Source organism: Heteronotia binoei, chromosome 2, assembly GCF_032191835.1.
Source record: "Heteronotia binoei isolate CCM8104 ecotype False Entrance Well chromosome 2, APGP_CSIRO_Hbin_v1, whole genome shotgun sequence".
NCBI classification, from domain to species: Eukaryota; Metazoa; Chordata; class Lepidosauria; order Squamata; family Gekkonidae; genus Heteronotia; species Heteronotia binoei.
Window position 1 is genome coordinate 7,149,296 of NC_083224.1, and position 19,192 is coordinate 7,168,487.

At 52.7% G+C, this 19,192-nt stretch overlaps 1 protein-coding gene across 1 annotated transcript in view; it reads left to right on the forward strand.

The window, feature by feature from the left end:
- The window catches only part of NOL4L (nucleolar protein 4 like), a 245,452-nt gene extending 227,035 nt beyond the window's left edge, over positions 1–18,417 (forward strand). Inside the window, exons 7-11 of the mRNA XM_060230527.1 lie at positions 295–480; positions 2,714–2,905; positions 7,529–7,651; positions 10,922–11,135; positions 18,169–18,417. Of these exons, the coding sequence (XP_060086510.1) occupies positions 295–480; positions 2,714–2,905; positions 7,529–7,651; positions 10,922–11,135; positions 18,169–18,374 (921 nt within the window). The 3' untranslated portion in view covers positions 18,375–18,417. The remainder of the gene's footprint in view (positions 1–294; positions 481–2,713; positions 2,906–7,528; positions 7,652–10,921; positions 11,136–18,168) is intronic.
- Positions 18,418–19,192: the final 775 nt, after the last annotated feature.

Sequence of the window (19,192 nt, forward strand, 5' to 3'; positions counted from 1 at the left end):
GGAAAGGCCTTGTCCTCTCTGCCCTGCTGTTGGCCCTCCAGAGGAACTGGTTGGCCACTGTGTGAGACAGGAGGCTGGACTAGATGGACCCTCACAGGTCTGATCCAAGAGGCCTCTTCTTAAGTTTTTATGTTCTTCTGCTGATATCACAGAGGAAACCCAGAGAGGCATGACAGGAATCTGAGGTGATTTCTGTAGCTTTCCCCCCTCTCCTTCTCCTGGAGCGGTTGCCAGCAACACCTTCTTTGCATGATACAAAGGAAAATAAGATTCTTGCGTTGTTTTCTCCCTCAGTCACCTCCGTACAGCTCTGGCAGCTACGACTCCGTCAAGACCGAGGTCAGCGGCTGTCCCGAAGACCTGACTGTTGGCCGAGCCCCCGCCGCAGATGACGATGACGACGACCACGACGATCATGAGGACAACGACAAGATGAACGACTCAGAAGGGATGGACCCGGAACGACTGAAGGCCTTCAATGTATGGGGGAGGAGAAAACCTTCTGCGGGTGTGGGGGGGGGGGAGGGCAAGCCTTTCTGTGGTAGCTTGGTAGTGTCCCATATGGTAGAACACCTGCTTGGCATGCAGAAGGTCCCAGGTTCAATCCCCGGCATCTCCAGTTAAGAAGGACCAGGTAGTTGGTGATGGGAAAGACCTCAGCCAGAGACACTGGAGAGCCAGAAGGGGGAGCCATGGCTCAGGGGAAGAGCCTCTGCTTGGGATGCAGAAGGTGCCAGGTTCAATCCCCAGCATCTCCCATTAAAAGGACCAGGCAGGAGGTGATGGGAAAGACCTCAGCCTGAGACCCGGGAGAGCCAGGAGGAGGAGCCGTGGCTCAGGGGAAGAGCCTCTGGTTGGCATGCAGAAGGTCCCAGGTTCAATCCCCGGCATCTCCCATTAAAAGGACCAGGCAGGAGGTGATGGGAAAGACCTCAGCCTGAGTCCTTGGAGAGCCAGGAGGAGGAGCCATGGCTCAGGGGAAGAGCCTCTGCTTGGCATGCAGAAGGTCCCAGGTTCAATCCCCGGTATCTCCAGTTGAAAGGACCAGGCAGGAGGTGATGGGAAAGACCTCAGCTGGAGACCCTGGAGAGCCAGGAGGAGGAGCCATGGCTCAGTGGAAGAGCCTCTGCTTGGCATGCAGAAGGTCCCAGGTTCAATCCCCATCATCTCCAGCTGAAAAGGACCAGGCAGGAGTGATGTGAAAGACCTCAGCCTGAGATCCTGGAGAGCCAGGAGGGGGAGCCATGGCTCAGTGGAAGAGCCTCTGCTTGGCATGCAGAAGGCCACAGGTTCAATCCCCGGCATCTCCAGTTAAAAAGGGCCAGGAAGAAGTTGGTGATGTGAAAAAAAGACCTTGACCTGAGACTCTGAAGAGCTGTGAAGAAGGGCTGTGTGGGTCAGTGGCATTCTGAAAGTCCCAGGTTCAATTCTTGGCATCTCCCGTTAAAAGGACCAGGTTATGGAAGGACTGAGGATATGAAAGACCTCAGCCTGAGACCCTGGAGAGTCAAGAGGGGGGAGCCATGGCTCAGTGAAGAGCCTCTGCTTGGCACGCAGAAGGTCCCAGGTTCAATCCCCGGCATCTCCCTGGAGGTAGGTCCCTGGAGAGCTGCTGCCAGTCTGAGTAGGCAATACTGACCTTGATGGACCCAAGGGCCTGAGTCAACATAAGGCAGGTCAATGCCTTCCAAATGGGACAGCATCTGCTTCAGACCAACACGGCTACCAACTTGGGTCTAAACTAAACTATGCTAAGCAAGTTTGGCCACCCCCTGGCATAAGAAGAAGGAGATATTGGATTAATATGCTGCCCTCCATTCCAAAGAGTCTCAGAGCGGCTCACAATCTCCTTTCCCTTCCTCCCCCACAACAGACACCCTGTGAGGTAGATGAAGATATTGGATTTATATCCCGCCCCCCACTCCAAAGAGTCTCAGAGCGGCTCACAATCTTCTTTACCTTCCTCCCCCACAACAGACACCCTGTGAGGTAGATGAAGATTTTGGATTTATATCCCACCCTCCACTCCGAAGAGTCTCAGAGCGGCTCATAATCTCTATTACCTTCCTCCCCCGCAGAACAGACACCCTGTGAGGTAGATGAAGATATTGGATTTATATCCCGCCCTCCACTCTGAAGAGTCTCAGAGCGGCTCACAATCTCCTTTCCCTTCCTCCCCCACAACAGACACCTTGTGAGGTAGATGAAGATATTGGATTTATATGCCGCCCTCCACTCCGAAGAGTCTCAGAGCGGCTCACAATCTCCTTTCCCTTCCTCCCCCACAACAGACACCCTGTGAGGCAGGTGGGGCTGAGAGAGCTCTCCCAGAAGCTGCCCTTTCAAGGACAGAGTCTCAGAGGGGGCTATAATCTCCTTTCCGTTCTTCTCCCACAACAGACACCCTGTGGGGGAGGTGGGGCCAAGAGAGCTCTTAGAGCAGCTGCCTTTTCAAGGACAATTGGGTAACCCAAGGCCATGCTAGCAGGTGCAAGCGGAGGAGTGGGGAATCAAACCCGGTTCTCCCAGATAAGAGAGGTATGGCTGACCCAAGGCCATTCCAGCAGGTGCAAGTGGAGGAGTGGGGAATCAAACCCGGTTCTCCCAGATAAGAGTCCGCACACTTAACCACGACACCAAACTGGCTCTCCTGCTTCCGCAGGATGCTAGCAGCTCTGTCCCCTCACCTCTCCCTCTCCCGCTCTTCCGGCAGATGTTTGTCCGCCTCTTTGTGGATGAGAACTTGGACCGCATGGTGCCCATCTCCAAGCAGCCCAAAGAGAAGATCCAGGCCATCATCGAGTCTTGCAGCAGGCAGTTCCCCGAGTTCCAGGAGCGAGCCCGCAAGCGTATCCGCACTTACCTCAAGTCCTGCCGGCGCATGAAGAAGAACGGCATGGAAATGGTGAGTATCCCCTGGCGCCCCCCCGCCGCCCCTCTCCACGGCGTCTTCCAGGTAGCACAGAGGAGAGGGACGGTGGCTCAGTGGTAGAGCATCTGCTTGGTAAGCAGAAGGTCCCAGGTTCAGTCCCCGGCATCTCCAACTCAAAAGAGTTCAGGCAAAGAGGTGTGAAAAACCTCCGCTTGAGACCCTGGAGAGCAGGGGAGGGGCGGTGGCTCAGTGGAAGAGCTTCTGCTTGGGAAGCAGAAGGTCCCAGGTTCAAGTCCCGGCATCTCCAACTAAAAAGGGTCCAGGCAAATAGACGTGAAAAACCTCAGCTTGAGACCCTGGAGAGCAGGGGAGGGAGGGTGGCTCAGTGGAAGAGCTTCTGCTTGGTAAGTAGAAGGTCCCAGGTTCAAATCCCGGCATCTCCAACTAAAAAGGGTCCAGGCAAATAGACGTGAAAAACCTCAGCTTGAGACCCTGGAGAGCAGGGGAGGGATGGTGGCTCAGTGGCAGAGCATCTGCTTGGGAAGCAGAAGGTCTCAGGTTCAGTCCCAGCATCAACTAAAAAGGGTCCAGGCAAATAGACGTGAAAAACCTCCGCTTGAGACCCTGGAGAGCAGGGGAGGGAGGGTGGCTCAGTGGAAGAGCTTCTGCTTGGTAAGTAGAAGGTCCCAGGTTCAATCCCCGGCATCTCCAACTAAAAAGGGTCCAGGCAAATAGGTGTGAAAAACCTCAGCTTGGGACCCTGGAGAGCCGCTGACAGTCTGAGTAGACAATACTGACTTTGATGGACCGAGGGTCTGATTCAGTAGAAGGCAGCTTCATATGTTCACAGATATAAATTTTATAAAGGACACAGACACAAATATATATTTTTTCAATAAATATGCTTAAAATGTTAGCACCCGTTGGTCTTAAAGGTGCTTTCTTTGTATCTCTCCCATGGGATCCAGGGAACTGGGCAAAGGAAGCTCCGGCTCTTTCCTTCCTTCCCCCAGGGAACTGGAGGCAGGAGGGGGGGGTATGCACTTCCCCACCTTGAGGCAAAACTTCCTGCCAAAATTATTTGGTTCCCGGCTGTGACTGAGAAGCCCTTGGTAGTGTGTAAATGATAGAGGGTTTTGAAAGAATTCCTGCCCCACAGAATATAATTTAGCTTTTAGCACAGCCCAAGGAACTTGTTGTGGAAAGTAAGAGAAAGAAGTCCTTTTCTCCCTTTCTCACAATACAAGAACTCGTGGGCATTCAATGAAATTGCTGAGCAGTCGGGTTAGAACTGATAAAAGGAAGTCCTTCTTCACCCAAAGGGTGATTAACACGTGGAATTCACTGCCACATGAAGTGGTGGCGGCTACAAGCATAGCTAGCTTCAAGAGGGGGTTAGATAAAAATATGGAGCAGAGGTCCATCAGTGGCTATTAGCCACAGTGTGTGTGTGTGTATATATATACATATTTTTGGCCACTGTGTGACACAGAGTGTTGGACTGGATGGGCCATTGGCCTGATCCAACATGGCTTCTCTGATGGTCTTATGTGACACGGACTGGATGGGCCATTGGCCTGATCCAACATGGCTTCTCTTATGTTCTTATGAAAAGCAAGAGCCCTCTTTTTTTATTTTCCTTTTGAAATGGCACTGGAGACGGTTTAACAGTAAGACAAAATAAAAAGTTTTATTTAACCGGCAGGGATTGAGTAGGTGAATCAGGGTTTGGGACTGCTGAGGTAAAAGTTGTTGAAAATACAGAATTCCCTTATTTGAGCAAGGTAGAACGATGTTATTAAAGCTTATTTTCGCGTATTCTCAGTTCTTAGTTGTTCTAGGTAGTATTTTAATTATAGCAACAGTGTTTCCTCAGAAAGTTTCCTATGGCAGGTTCAGGTCGGTGTGGGTTCCCGTTTAAGATTAGGTAGCAGAGATATAAACTTTATAAAGGACACAAACAAATACAATTAAAAGATTTTTAAAAAAAAAAAACAACCTTAAAATAAAACATGCTTAAAACATTAGCATTTGTCGGTCTTTGCATCTCTTCCATGGTATCCAGGGAACCGAGCAAAGGAAGCTGTGGCTCTTTCCTTCCTTCCCCAGGGGGCCAGTGGAAGGAAGAGCGACTTGGCTCAGTAGCTCTGCTGTGCGATTGAGAGAGCCTGGCAAAGCAAGCTCTGCCTCTCCTCCTTTCCTTCCCAAGGGAGGAGCCTCAGCCAATGGAGAAAATAGAGGTTTTGCTCTTTAGCTCCTGTGCGATTGAGCGAGCCTGGCAAAGCAAGCTGTGACGCAGAAGGAAGCAAGAGAGAAGGGAGAAGGAAGCAGATGACAGCCAGTTGCTTGGGGGGGGGGGCGCGAGAGAAGCCCTCCGGGGCCCCGATTCGGCCGCCGGGCCAGATGTTTGACACCCCTGCCCTAGAGGGCCCAGCTTAGCCCGATCTTGTCAGGTCTTGGAAGCTTTGCAGGGCCAACCGTGGGATTTGGATGGGAGGAAGTCCGGAGTTGCCACACCGAGGCTGGCAGTGCCAACGCTACCTTTGTTAAGTCTGCCCGGTCAGTCCCCATTTAATCAGATCTCAGCAGCTAAACAGGGCTAACCCTGATCAGTACTTGGATGGGAGCAGGGCTCTTTTTCTAGCAGGAGCTCCTCTGCATATTAGGCCACGCCCCCCTCCGATGTAGCCAATCCTCCTGGAGCTTACAGGAGACCCTGTGCCGAGAGCCCTCTAAGCTCTCGGAGGATTGGCTACATCAGGGGGGCGTGGCCTAATAGGCAGAGGAGCTGCTGCTAGAAAAAGAATCCCGGATGGGAGAATGCTCAGGAAGTCCAGGGCTGCTACGCAGAGGCAGGCAAGGGCAAACCCCTCTACTCAGAAAGCACAGATAGCAGCCACTGCTAAAGCCGCCTTTTTCCATCTTAGGAGGGCAAAGCAGCTGGCCCCTTTCCTGGAACGCGGCGACCTAGCAACAGTGATCCATGCAACGGTCACCTCGAGGCTGGGCTACTGTAATGCCCTCTACATGGGGCTGCCCCTGTACCGAACTCGGAAACTGCAGCTGGTGTAGGATGCGGCGGCCAGGTTGCTAGTGGGACTACCTTGGTGGGAGCACGTGCGGCCTAGGTTGCGGGAGCTGCACTGGCTGCCGATTGTGTCCCGAGTTCGTTACAAGGTGCTGGTTATTACCTTTAAAGCCCTATGTGGCCGAGGACCTGTCTACCTTAGGGACCGCCTCTCCCCATATATTCCCCGGAGAGCACTGAGATCTAGCTCCCAAAATCTCTTAAAGATCCCTGGACCAAGGGTGGCCAAACTGAAAACAACTCGAGAGAGCAGGCCTTCTCAGTAACGGCTCCCCATTGGTGGAATCAACTACCAGCCGAGGTTCGAGCCCTGCGGGACTATAATCAGTTCCGCAAGGCATGTAAAACTGTCCTTTTTCAAATGGCCTACAAGACTGAATCCTGAAGCGACACCTAGCCATCTGTTATATACTGTCTTGTATTATAGCACCTTAACTGTTGTGGTTTTAATTACATTATTTAAATGTATTTTATTGTATTTTATCGTATAATGTATTTACTGTAATTCATGGCACTCTCCATGTCTGTGAGCCGCCCTGGGCCTGCCTCGGCGGGGAGGGCGGGATATAAATAAAAATTATTATTATTATTATTATTATTATTATTATTATTATTATTATTATTATTATTACTCATCTCTGCTTCGGCTTGGATGGCCCAGGCTGGCCTGTCCTTATGAGATGGTTTGAACGCAACCACCAGCCTGTTGAACATATATATGAACATATGAAGCTGCCTTATACTGAATCAGACACTTGGTCCATCAAAGTCAGTATTGTCTTCTCAGACTGGCAGCAGCTCTCCAGGGTCTCAAGCTGAGGATTTTCACACCTATTTGCCTGGACCCTTTTTTGGAGATGCCGGGGATTGAACCTGGGACCTTCTGCTTCCCAAGCAGATGCTCTACCCCTGAGCCATCATCCCTCCCCTGCTCTCCAGGGTCTCAAGCTGAGGTTTTTCATGCCTACTTGCCTGGACGCTTTTTAGTTGGAGATGGTGGGGATTGAACCTGGGACCTTCTGCTTCCCAAGCAGATGCTCTACCACTGAGGCACTGTCCCTCCCCTGCTCTCCAGGGTCTCCAGCTGAGGTTTTTCACACCTATTTGCCTGGACCCTTTTCTGGAGATGCCGGGGATTGAACCTGGGACCTTCTGCTTCCCAAGCGGATGCTCTACCACTGAGCCACCGTCCCTCCCCAAGTGTTCTGAGCACTTGCTTCCAGTGCTCCGCTCGGGGGCTGGGGGCTCTTTCTCCTTGGACAGCCTCAACGCAGGGCCCGTCTGTCCCACCTCTCGCCTCTCCCTTGGGTCCCGAACAATGTTCCCTCTGAGGTACGGAGCCTTGTGAGCAAAAATCCGACGTGGCGAGCTACTGCTGGCGTTAAAGTTGCGAGCCGCTGAGTGAGTGAGTGAGCGTGCTTTTGGGGTCATCCTTCCTGAGCGGTGGCAAAGATGTGTGACCTGGAGGCTAAAAACCTGCGAGCGAGCCTCCTGCTAAGTCAGCTTAAGAGGGAGCGCTGGTCCCAAACTCTTAACGATCCCTCGGCTGTGTGTGTGTCCCTCCCCAGACCAGGCCCACCCCGCCGCACCTGACCTCAGCCATGGCCGAAAACATCCTGGCAGCCGCCTGCGAAAGCGAGACGCGAAAAGCAGCCAAGAGGATGCGGCTGGAGATCTACCAGACGTCTCAGGTAAGAGAACAGCTGGTGCAGAGGTCCCTGAGTGGCTCTTAGCCACAGGGCATTGTTGGAACTCTCTCTCTGGGGCAGGGATGCTCTGGATTCTTGCTGCTGGAAGGGGGGTCACAGTGGGAGGGCTTCTAGTGTCCTGGCCGCTCTGATGGACCTCCTGATGGCAGCTGGGTTTTTTGGCCACTGTGTGACACAGAGTGTTGGACTGGATGGGCCATTGGCCTGATCCCACATGGCTTCTCTTATGTACTTATGTCTGGGGCAGTGATGCTCTGTATTCTTGGTGCTTGGGGGGGAACAGTGGGAGGGCTTCTAGTGTCCTGGCCCCACTGATGGAACTCCTGATGGCGCCTGGGGGGGTTTTGGCCACTGTGTGACACAGAGTGTTGGACTGGATGGCCCACTGGCCTGAACCAACAGGGCTTCTCTTATGTTCTTATATCTGGGGGAGTGATGCTCTGTCTTCTTGGTGCTTGGCAGGAGGGGGGCACAGTGGGAGGGCTTCTAGTGTCCTGGCCCCTCTGATGGACCTCCTGATGGCAGCTGGGTTTTTTGGCCACTGTGTGACACAGTGTTGGACTGGAGGGGCCATTGGCCTGATCCAACAGGGCTTCTCTTATGTTCTTCTGTGACACAGAGGGTTGGACTGGAGGAGCCACTGGCCTGATCCAACAGGGCTTCTCTTATGTTCTTCTGTGACACAGAGGGTTGGACTGGAGGAGCCACTGGCCTGATCCAACAGGGCTTCTCTTATGTTCTTATGTGACACAGAGTGTTGGACTGGATGGGCCACTGGCCTGATCCAGCATGGCTTCTCTTATGTTCTTCTGTGACACACAGTGTTGGAGTGGAGGAGCCACTGGCCTGATCCAACAGGGCTTCTCTTCTGTTCTTATGTGACACAGAGTGTTGGACTGGATGGGTCACTGGCCTGATCCAACAGGGCTTCTCTTATGTTTTTATGTGACACAGAGCGTTGGACTGAATGGGCCATTGGCCTGATCCAACATGGCTTCTCTTATGTTCTTATGTGACACAGAGTGTTGGACTGGAGGGGCCACTGACCTGATCCAACGTGGCTTCTCTTATGTGACACAGAGTGTTGGACTGGAGGGGCCACTGGCCTTATCCAACATGGCTTCTCTTATGTTCTTAACAACAATACAATAAGGGAGATCATGGAAGAGACAGCGATCCTGTACTTAGAACCATGAATAATATTACAAAATACCAGAACAAAATGCTTTTTAAAATAAATAACTCTCCAATAAACTCAGTTAAATATGCAAAACTATTTTTTTCAGTTTTTTCACAGCAAAACATTCATACTAACACCATGATGTTCACGATAACACCAGTGGTAGTCCGGTTTCATCACATTGCTTTGATTGTGAGTGTGGTTGTGTGAACGATTAGATTGGATTACAATTATCACGCCCGCCTTTGTGCTAGTATGTGTGAATGCTTTGCTGTTAAAGAATAGAAAAAAAAGCATTTTGGCAGATTTAAATGAGGTTCTTGCGTATTTGTACAGAAACGTTCTGTTCTTGTGTTTTGCAATGTTAATCACGGTTCTAGTATCGTGTTGCTATCCCAGGGAAGGGGCCGGAAGGCGGCATAACTTTCGCAAGGGGCACAAAATCGAACACCCTGGGGGCCACGGGTGGAGCGGAAAAGAAAAGATGTACAAAAGGCCACTGAAATTATTTTATTTTATTTATATCCCACCCTCCCCGCCGAAGGCAAGCTCAGGGCAGCTCACAGGTTAGGATCAAACAATGACCAAACAAGTAAAGCAACAATAAAACCTGAAACATAAAAATAATTGTTAAAACATCAGTATTAGTAGGTGCTAGTACAATAGCTCAAACAGTAGCAGGGGAGGGACGGTGGCTCAGTGGTAGAGCATCTGCTTGGGAAGCAGAAGGTCCCAGGTTCAATCCCCGGCATCTCCAACTCAAAAGGGTCCAGGCAAATAGGTGTGAAAACCCTCAGCTTGAGACCCTGGAGAGCAGGGGAGGGACGGTGGCTCAGTGGTAGAGCATCTGCTTGGTAAGCAAGAGGTCCCAGGTTCAGTCCCCGGCATCTCCAATTGTGTTCAGATAGGTCAGCAGGTAGGCGTTATGCATTTATAAATATACCAAGTTTTTGTAAGTCTTTGTTGTATAAATCTTTGCAGCATCAAAGGTTGCGTGCCTTTCGGGGTTTCGCTGTTTGTGTCTGCTTGCACAGCTGTCTTTTTTGTTTGGATAGTTTTTGGCACCTCACTCGGAACATAAGAATAGAAGAACATAAGAGAAGCCCTGTTGGATCAGGCCAGTGGCCCCTCCAGTCTAACACTCTGTGTCACATAAGAACATAAGAGAAGCCATGTTGGATCAGGCCAATGGCCCATCCAGTCCAACACTCTGTGTCACATAAGAACATAAGAGAAGCCCTGTTGGATCAGGCCAGTGGCCCATCCAGTCCAACACTCTGTGTCACAGAAGAACATAAGAGAAGCCATGTTGGATCAGGCCAATGGCCCATCCAGTCCAACACTCTGTGTCACAGAAGAACATAAGAGAAGCCCTGTTGGATCAGGCCAGTGGCCCATCCAGTCCAACACTCTGTGTCACAGAAGAACATAGGAGAAGCCATGTTGGATCAGGCCAATGGCCCATCCAGTCCAACACTCTGTGTCACAGAAGAACATAAGAGAAGCCATGTTGGATCAGGCCAATGGCCCATCCAGTCCAACACTCTGTGTCACATAAGAACATAAGAGAAGCCCTGTTGGATCAGGCCAGGGGCCCCTCCAGTCCAACACTCTGTGTCACATAAGAACATAAGAGAAGCCCTGTTGGATCAGGCCAGTGGCCCCTCCAGTCTAACACTCTGTGTCACATAAGAACATAAGAGAAGCCATGTTGGATCAGGCCAATGGCCCATCCAGTCCAACACTCTGTGTCACATAAGAACATAAGAGAAGCCCTGTTGGATCAGGCCAGTGGCCCCTCCAGTCTAACACTCTGTCACACAGTGGCCAAATAAGCCAAGTGCCATCAAGAGGCGCATCAGTGGGGCCCGGACGCTAGAAGCCCTCCCACTGTGCCCGCTCCCCCAAGCACCAAGAATACAGAGCATCGCTGCCCCAGGCAGAGAGTTCCAACAACACTCTGTGGCTAAGAGCCCCTGATGGACCTCTGCTCCAGATGTTGCTCCAACCTCCTCCACGCGTGAATTCCACGCTGCCTCGGCCTAACCGCTCGGTCTCCTCGCTCGTTGCAGGACGAGCCAGTGGCGCTGGAGAAGCAGCACTCCCGGGATTCGGCGACCGTCACGCACTCCTCCTACTCGCTGCCGGCCTCCTCCTCCTCCTCCTCCTTCTCCCAGGACCCCGTCTACATCAACGGGAGCCTGAACTACAGCTACCGCACCTACGGGAACCTGGGGGGCAGCCTACAGCCGGCCTCCTCACTCCAGACAGGGAATCACAGTAACGGTGAGCAGGGGGCCGCGAGGGGGGGCCAGAGGGGAGGGCCGAAGAGGCGCCGCCGCCGTTGTCTCCACCTCACTTCCTTCCCACGCCCAGGAAGGAAGTGGAGAGGAGAGGAGGCAAGGGCAGGGCCTAGGGTTGCCAATCCCCAGGTGGGGGCAGGGGATCCCCCGTTTTGGAGGCCCTCCCCCGCTTCAGGGTCGTCAGAGTCTGCTGGAAACTCTTTTATTCCCTAAGACATAATGCCACCCAATCAGAGGGACAGAAGGGATTCTGGGAAATGTAGGCTCTTTCATAACTCCTAGGCAGGCTTCGCTAGGCCCAGGATCAGGAGACCTATAAAAACAGAACGAAGGTTGAATCCAGGGTAGGGTTGCCAATCCCCAGGTGGGGGCAGGGGATCCCCCGGTTTGGAGGCCCTCCCCCCGCTTCAGGGTCGTCAGAAAGCAGGGGGGAGGGGAGGGAAATGTCTGCTGGGAACTCTGTTATTCCCTATGGAGATGTATTCCCATAGGAAATCATGGAGAATTGATCCGTGGGTATATGGGGCTGTGGGGGGGCTGTTTTGGGGGGTAGAGGCACCAAATTTTCAGTATAGCATCCAGTGCCTCTCCCCCCAAAACCCCCCAAGTTTCAAAAAGATTGGACCAGGGGGGTCCAATTCTATGAGCCCCAAAAGAAGGTGCCCCTATCCTTCATTATTTCCTATGGAAGGAAGGCATTGAAAAGGTGTGCCGTCCCTTTCAATGTGATGGCCAGAACGCCCTTTGGAGTTCAATGATGCTTGTCACAGCCTTGATCTTGGCTCCACCCCCAATTGCTCCTGGCTCCACCCCCTATTGCTCCTGGCTCCACCCCCAACGTCCCCAGATATTTCTTGAATTGGACATGGCAACTCTAGCAGGGTTGCTTCTTCATAGGGTTGCTGGCCACTGCTACAGAGATTTTTCCTGCTGAGATGGGCGTGGGGAGGGGAGGTTCAGGCCTTAAGGAGCCAGGGAAGGTGGCGCTTCACCGCTCCTTCTTCTGCCTTGAAATGGTCGAAATGGAGGGTGGTGGAGGAGGCGCCGCGAGGAAGAGACGGCGCAGCGAGGCTGCACAGCACCAGGGGGAGAGGGGGCAACCAGGCTTTGCGGCATGGTTCCTGACAGGCCACAGACTGGTACCGGTCCATGGACCGGGGGTTGGGGACTCCTGGTGTAGTGAAGCGTGCTGACTCTTAACTGGGAGAACCGGGTTTGATTCCCCACTCCTCCCCCTCGCAGCTGCTGGAACGGCCGCAGCTCTCATAGGAGTTGTCCTCAAAAGGGCAGCTTCCGGGAGAGCTCTCTCAGCCCCACGCACCTCACAGGGTGTCTGTTGTGGGGGAGGAAGGGAAAGGAGATTGTAGGCTGCTTTGAGACTCTGTCCTTGAATGGGCAGCTTCTGGGAGAGCTCTCTCAGCCCCACCCACCTCACAGGGTGTCTGTTGTGGGGGAGGAAGGTGAAGGAGATTGTAGGCCATTCTCTGTCCTTGAAAGGGCAGCTTCTGGGAGAGCTCTCTCTCAGCCCCATCCGCCTCACAGAATGTCTGTTGTGGGGGAGGAAGGTAAAGGAGATTATATGCCGTTCTAAGACTGTCTTTGAAAGGGCAGCTTCTGGGAGAGCTCTCTCAGCCCCACCCACCTCACAGGGTGTCTGTTGTGGGGGAGGAAGGGAAAGGAGATTGTAGGCTGCTCTGAGACTGTCGTCGAAAGGGCAGCTTCTGGGAGAGCTCTCTCAGCCCCACCCACCTCACAGGGTGTCTGTTGTGGGGGAGGAAGGGAAAGGAGATTGTAGGCTGCTCTGAGACTGTCGTCGAAAGGGCAGCTTCTGGGAGAGCCCTCTCAGCCCCACCCACCACCTATGCAAAGGAGAAGGTTGGGGGAGGTGGGCGGGGGGGAGTTTAGGAAACGCCTGGAGTTTAAATCCAAGGCTGCAGAGGCCACTTTGCTCCACAGCTCCTGTGCGATTGAGCAAGCCTTGCAAAGCAAGCTGTGATTCAGAAGGAAGCAAGAAAGAGGGAGAAAGAAGCAGATGACATCCGGTTGTTCGGGGGCCTGATAGGAGCCCTCCGGAGGCCTGATTCGGCCCCTGGGCCACATGTTTGTCACCTTTGGTCTAGTATATGCGTCTTTGTACAGGGGTGGCCAAATTGTGGCTCAGGAGCCACATGTGGCTCTTTCACACATATTGTGTGGCTCTCGAAGGCCCCACAACCCTGTTGGCTGGCCTGGAGAAGGCATTTCTCTCTTTAAATCACTTCCCCAAGCCAAGCCAGCCAGCGGCTTGGAGAATGCATTGAAGTTGCTTTCTTTCCACCTCTCTGTCCTTCTCCCCTCCCCCATCTATTTGCCTTCCTTCCTTCCTTCCTTCCTTCCTTCCTTCCTTCCTTCCTTCCTTCCTTCCTTCCTTCCTTCCTTCCTTCCTTCCTTCCTTCCTTCCTTCCTTCCTTCCTTCCCTGTCTTGCGGCTCTCAAACATCGGACATTTATTCTATGTGACTCTTACATTAAGCAAGTTTGGCCACCCCTGGCCTAATATAAGGGTTCGGTATAAGACGGCTTCGTGTACGTTCAGCGGGGCACTGTCTCCCCCGTGTTTTCCCCAGCTGCCGTCCGGTGACCCCGACCCCTGGTCCGTCGAGGTAAATATTGCCTGCTCAGACCGGCAACCGCTGCCCAGGGTCTCGAGCAGAAAAGGGTCTTTCCCGTCACCTTCCGCTCGGTCCGTCGGAGCGGAGACGCCGCTGGGGATCGAACCTGGGACCTTTGCGTGCCAAGCCAGGCGCTCCGCCACTGAGCCACGGCCCCTCCCTCACGGGGCTCGGGCCCGAGCTCTCTCAGAGACTGGCAGGGACCCAGCCAGCCCCGGGCGCCCTCCCGGTTTGCCCTTGTTGGAAAGAGGTCACTGCCGGAGAGCTGAGAGACGCCTCTCTGGGATCAGTCCTTCTCATCCCTTCTTAATTCCTCTGAGCCCTGGAGGAGAGCTCCCCCCACCCCCGTAGCTCCAGCTGCTTGACACTTGGAAGTGTAATCTCAGCAAGCGGGGCGGGGGGGGGGACCTCATCCTTCCAAAGACAACAAGCCCCTCAAGTGGACCCGTAGGTTTGGCGTCCCCCTCCAGAAGGGCTCTTCCCGAAGGTCAGCTAAGGTCGCCGGGTCCCATTCAAGAAAGCGCTGGGTGGAGCCTGGAGACTTTGGGGGTGGAGCCAGGAGACATTGGGGGCGGAGCCGGGAGCAAGGTTAAGACAAGCATGACTGAACGCCAAAAGGGAGTCGAGTTCTGGCCGTTTAAAGGAACTGACTTTGGGGGTGGAGCCAGGAGACTTTGGGGGCGGAGCCAGGAGCAAGGTTAAGACAAGCATGACTGAACGCCAAAAGGGAGTCGAGTTCTGGCCGTTTAAAGGAACTGACTTTGGGGGTGGAGCCAGGAGACTTTAGGGGTGGAGCCAGGAGCGAGAGCGTGACAAGCAGAATTGAACTCCAAAGGGAGTTCCGGCCATCGCATTGAAAGGGACCACTGCACACCTTTTAAATGCTTTCCCTCCATTGGAAATAATGGAGAGGAGCACCTTCTTTGGGGGCTCATAGAATCGGACCCCCTGGTGCAATCCTTTTGAAATTTGAAGGGTGTTTTGAGGAGAGGCACTGGATGCTATGCAAGGAATTTGGAGCCTCTACCTCAGAGCCCCCAGATCAATTCTCCATTATTTCCTACGGGAATTGGTCTCCATAGGGAATAACGGAGTGCCCAGCAGACATTTCTCTCCCTTCCCCCCGCTTTCCGATGACCCTGAAGCGGGGGGAGGGCCTCCAAACCGGGGGGGGGATCCCCCACCCTCACCTGGAGATTAAACAAAACAGAAAACTGTGAAAAACAATGAAAAAATATTATCCAAAAAACTCATTCATCTAATAACAATTCACTGCCACAAGAGGTGGTGGCGGCTACAAGCATAGCCAGCTTTAAGAGGGGATTGGATAAAAATTATGGAGCAGAGGTCCATCAGTGGCTATTAGCCACAGTACATGTGTGTGTGTGTATATGTGTGTGTATATGCGTGTGTGTGTATATATGTGTGTGTGTGTATGTATACACACACACACACACACATATTGGCCACTGTGTGACACAGAGTGTTGGACTGGATGGGCCACTGGCCTGATCCAACATGGCTTCTCTTATGTTCTTACATTCTTAACAAATACTTACAGCATTACAACATTTATATTACAAAGACATAACCACAATGCTACAGTTACAATCCTAAAGATAAATGTCCGAAGTAGTATTCCAAATTTATTATTTCAATCCATATACAGATGTCTGGTTCCGACTTTTAAAACTCGCAACAATTCCCCCGCTCCAACGGGCCGAATCAAAAGTGCTGGGGCTGCAAATGGTGGCAATACACAAAGGTTCATGACTTCAGCATTCTTCTTAAATGCCCAAACGCACGGCTTTCACATTTCAAAAGCAAACTTTTCCTCACAACTTGAAATGGGGTCGGCAAAAGCCTCTGACAGGAACGCTCCTTTACTTCTGTTTCTGAGAAAACCCTTCTTCAGAGAGGCATGCCCCACTGTTATAATTTTGCAGCCAACGGCTTGCACACAGCACCACGGAGAACGTTGATTGTAACTGTAGGATTGTTGTTACGTTTTTGTAATATAAATATTGTAATGCTGTGTTTGTCATTAGATACGCTTTTCCTTATCTTTCACAGTTTTCGGTTTTGTTCATGCTCCTTACTGTGATACTCTAGGGGTAGCCAACGGTAGCTCTCCAGATGTTTTTTTTTTGCCTACAACTCCCATCAGCCCCAGCCAGCATGGCCAATGGCTGGGGCTGATGGGAGTTGTAAGCAAAAAACCCCCATCTCATTTAAAACATGCAACTGTTTACAGGCATTTTTAAATACAGGGTGAACAGAAGTAATAAATGAAAGGAGGGATAAAACGCTCCTTCTTTCCCTACTATACAGCTGGCCCTGACCATACCATCCAGAACCGATTCACCCGTCTCCAAGACTCAAATCAAAACTGCCTTTCCCACCCAAAATCTATAATATAAACCCCAGTTCCCACCCAGGAACTGGTTTTCCCTCCTGCGGCCTTCTGGGAGACCAGCCTGAAAGACTAAATTACAAGATTATGCATGGGATGGAGAAAGTAGAGAAAGAAGTACTTTTCTGCCTTTCTCAAAATACAAGAACTCAATGAAATCGCTGAGCAGTCAGGTTAAAACGGATAAAAGGAAGTCCTTCACTCAAAGGGTGATTAACATGTGGAATTCACTGCCACAGGAGGTGGTGGCGGCCACAAGGATAGCCACCTTCAAGAGGGGTTTAGATAAAAATATGGAGCAGAGGTCCATCAGTGGCTATTAGCCACAATTATATATATGTGTGTGTGTGTGTATACACACACACACATATATTGGCCACTGTGACACAGAGTGTTGGACTGGATGGGCCATTGGCCTGATCCAACATGGCTTCTCTTTTGTTCTTATGACTTCCTGTCTCTAGGAGGCCTCCTCGGAAGTGCTGCTTCCAGATAGGAGGGGAGGAGGGAAGGAGGAATAGACTAGGCCAAAGCCTTGCCTAGAGTTTGAGAGACTCCTCCAACCACTCCCAGACAAAAACATAGCCCCCAAATGGTGTTTCTCCACACTGGGAAATAATCGTAACAGGATTTAGCTTGAGAGGTCGCTTGCTGATGATGTCACAGGCACCCAGCCAGTCAGAGCTCCGCATGGCCCCTTCCGCTTCCCAAAGCCAGGCAGGGGGCGGCCCCTTCGTCAAAACCCAACTCCCACACCCTCCCACTCACTCAAGGGCACAATTCCTGCTAGCTTCCCCTCTTTCTGCTATCCAAGAAAGGCTTGGGGTGGGTTAGAAAGGGGTCAGGACATGCCCCCCGTTCTGCGAGCACAACAGCTCCAGGCCAGAGTGGCGAGGGATCGAGGAGTTCGCTCTCCTTTAGTGTCACTGAAAATGCAGCCTGCTACGGGAGAGTCCCCAGCAGACTGCAGATTTATACCCCGCCCTTCTCTCTGACTCAGAGTCTCAAAACAACTTACAATCTCCTTTACCTTCCTCCCCCACAACCCGTGAGGTGTGTGGGGCTGAGAGAGCTCTGACAGAAGCTGCACTTTCGAGGACAACTCTGCAAGTGCTATGGCTGACCCAAGGCCGTTCCAGCAGCTGCAAGTGGAGTGGGGAATCAAACCCGGTTCTCCCAGATAAGAGCCCACACACTTAACCACTATACCAGGGGTGGCCAAACTTGCGTAACGTTAAGAGCCACATAGAATAAGCATCAGATAAAGTTTGAGAGCCACATGACGTGAATGTCAAACGTTTGAGAGCAACAATACCGTATCAAGACCCCAGCGGTTCAATGATCACAAACAGTCCACTTCAGTAATGGATATTTATTGACTCATGACAGCTGTAGGCGGACGGGCTTTGCGAAAACTGACTTGGCGGGCTTTTGCCCCTCTCTTATAGCTCGGGCTAAAACCGTTACATTTTCAAAGGGAAGCGGCAGTCCCTCCCCCCAAGTCTTTCTCATCCCATTTGCAGGTGCACATAATCTTGCAAGAGGGACCTTTGGTCACCCTATAACCCTTGAGACTAGGCAGAAAGAATGTGATAAGTGTTACACAGAGATAGGCGCCACGTTTAGCAGAAATGCAGGAAAGTTAAAAGTACTTCAGGCAACAAGAACAAAATGGCAAGGCATCGTAACAGACAGGAGGGAAGGCAAATAGATGGGAGGGGGGAAGAGGAGGCGGAAAGAGAGCAGCTTTACTTTTAAACGCATTCCCCAAGCTGCCGGCTGGCTTGGCTTGAAGAAGCAATTGAAAGAGAGGAACGCTTTCTCCGAGCTGGCCGATAGGGCAGTGGGGGCTTCGTGAGCCACACCATATGGGTGAAAGAGCTCTTGAGCCCCCTGCGCTACTCCAAGCTGGCTCGGACCCTTCCTGACCCGCCTCTCGCTTTTTGCCCGCAGGCCCGACCGACCTCAGCATGAAGAGCAGCGCCGCCAGCACCGCCACGCCCCCGGCGAACAGCACAAACCGGGGGGTGCCGGCCGCCCAGCTCAGCCCGACGGAGATCAGCGCGGTGCGGCAGCTGATCGCCGGCTACCGGGAATCCGCGGCCTTCCTCCTCCGCTCAGCGGATGAACTGGAGAACCTCATTTTGCAGCAGAACTGACTGCCCGCCCGCTGGGGGCGCCCGTGCCAGGAGACTCTGGCCCCTCCTCCTCTCGCCCCAGGCTCCCTTCGATCACCTGCTCAGGACTGAACCTGCCGCCGCCCACCGACGACCACCAGCCCAGGTTGTTGCTTGTCCCCGGGGCAGAAAATCCGACAAAAGCCAGGCTGCCCGTCTCTCCGGGGGGGTGCTCGCCTCCAGAACCTGCCTGCGCCGCGGCACTCCACCCTCGAGAAGGAGCCAACGGAGGACTGCTGGCGAGGGGGGAGCCGCTGGCGTATTTGGTTGAGTCCAGCGACGATAGGAACCTTTTTCAATACCTCCCCTTCCCCTACTCCCCGGTCTTTCGAGTCTTAGGAATTGCATATTTATTGAGAAATGGACCCTTCCCTTCCCCTGTTCTCTCTCTCTCTCTCTCCGCCTTTCCCCTTCCATAATTTATTTTTCTGAAAACGAATTCTTGAGTTTGTACAGATCTACCACTTTTGTGTCTGTCTGTCTGTCTTGGAGGGAGGCTGAAGCTTGGGGGAGCCGCACGGTCCCTCCGTCTGTCCCCCTGGTCTGCTCCCGGAGGGTTCAAGGTGGCAGAGAACGGGGGGGGGGGGGGCGGCTGCCACCGAACGAAACCGACTCCCCGGCTCTCTTGGCACGCTGTCGATTTCCCCCTCCCGGGATCCACCCCAGGGCCTCCTCCCGGGTCGGAGACCAGAACTGGTTCCAAGGCAGAAGGGTGTGCTACGGTCACTCTCGTGGACAAGGAACGCCACGGGTGGTGGGGGGGGAATCCCCAATGGGGGGGGAGACCCTACCTGCCTTCC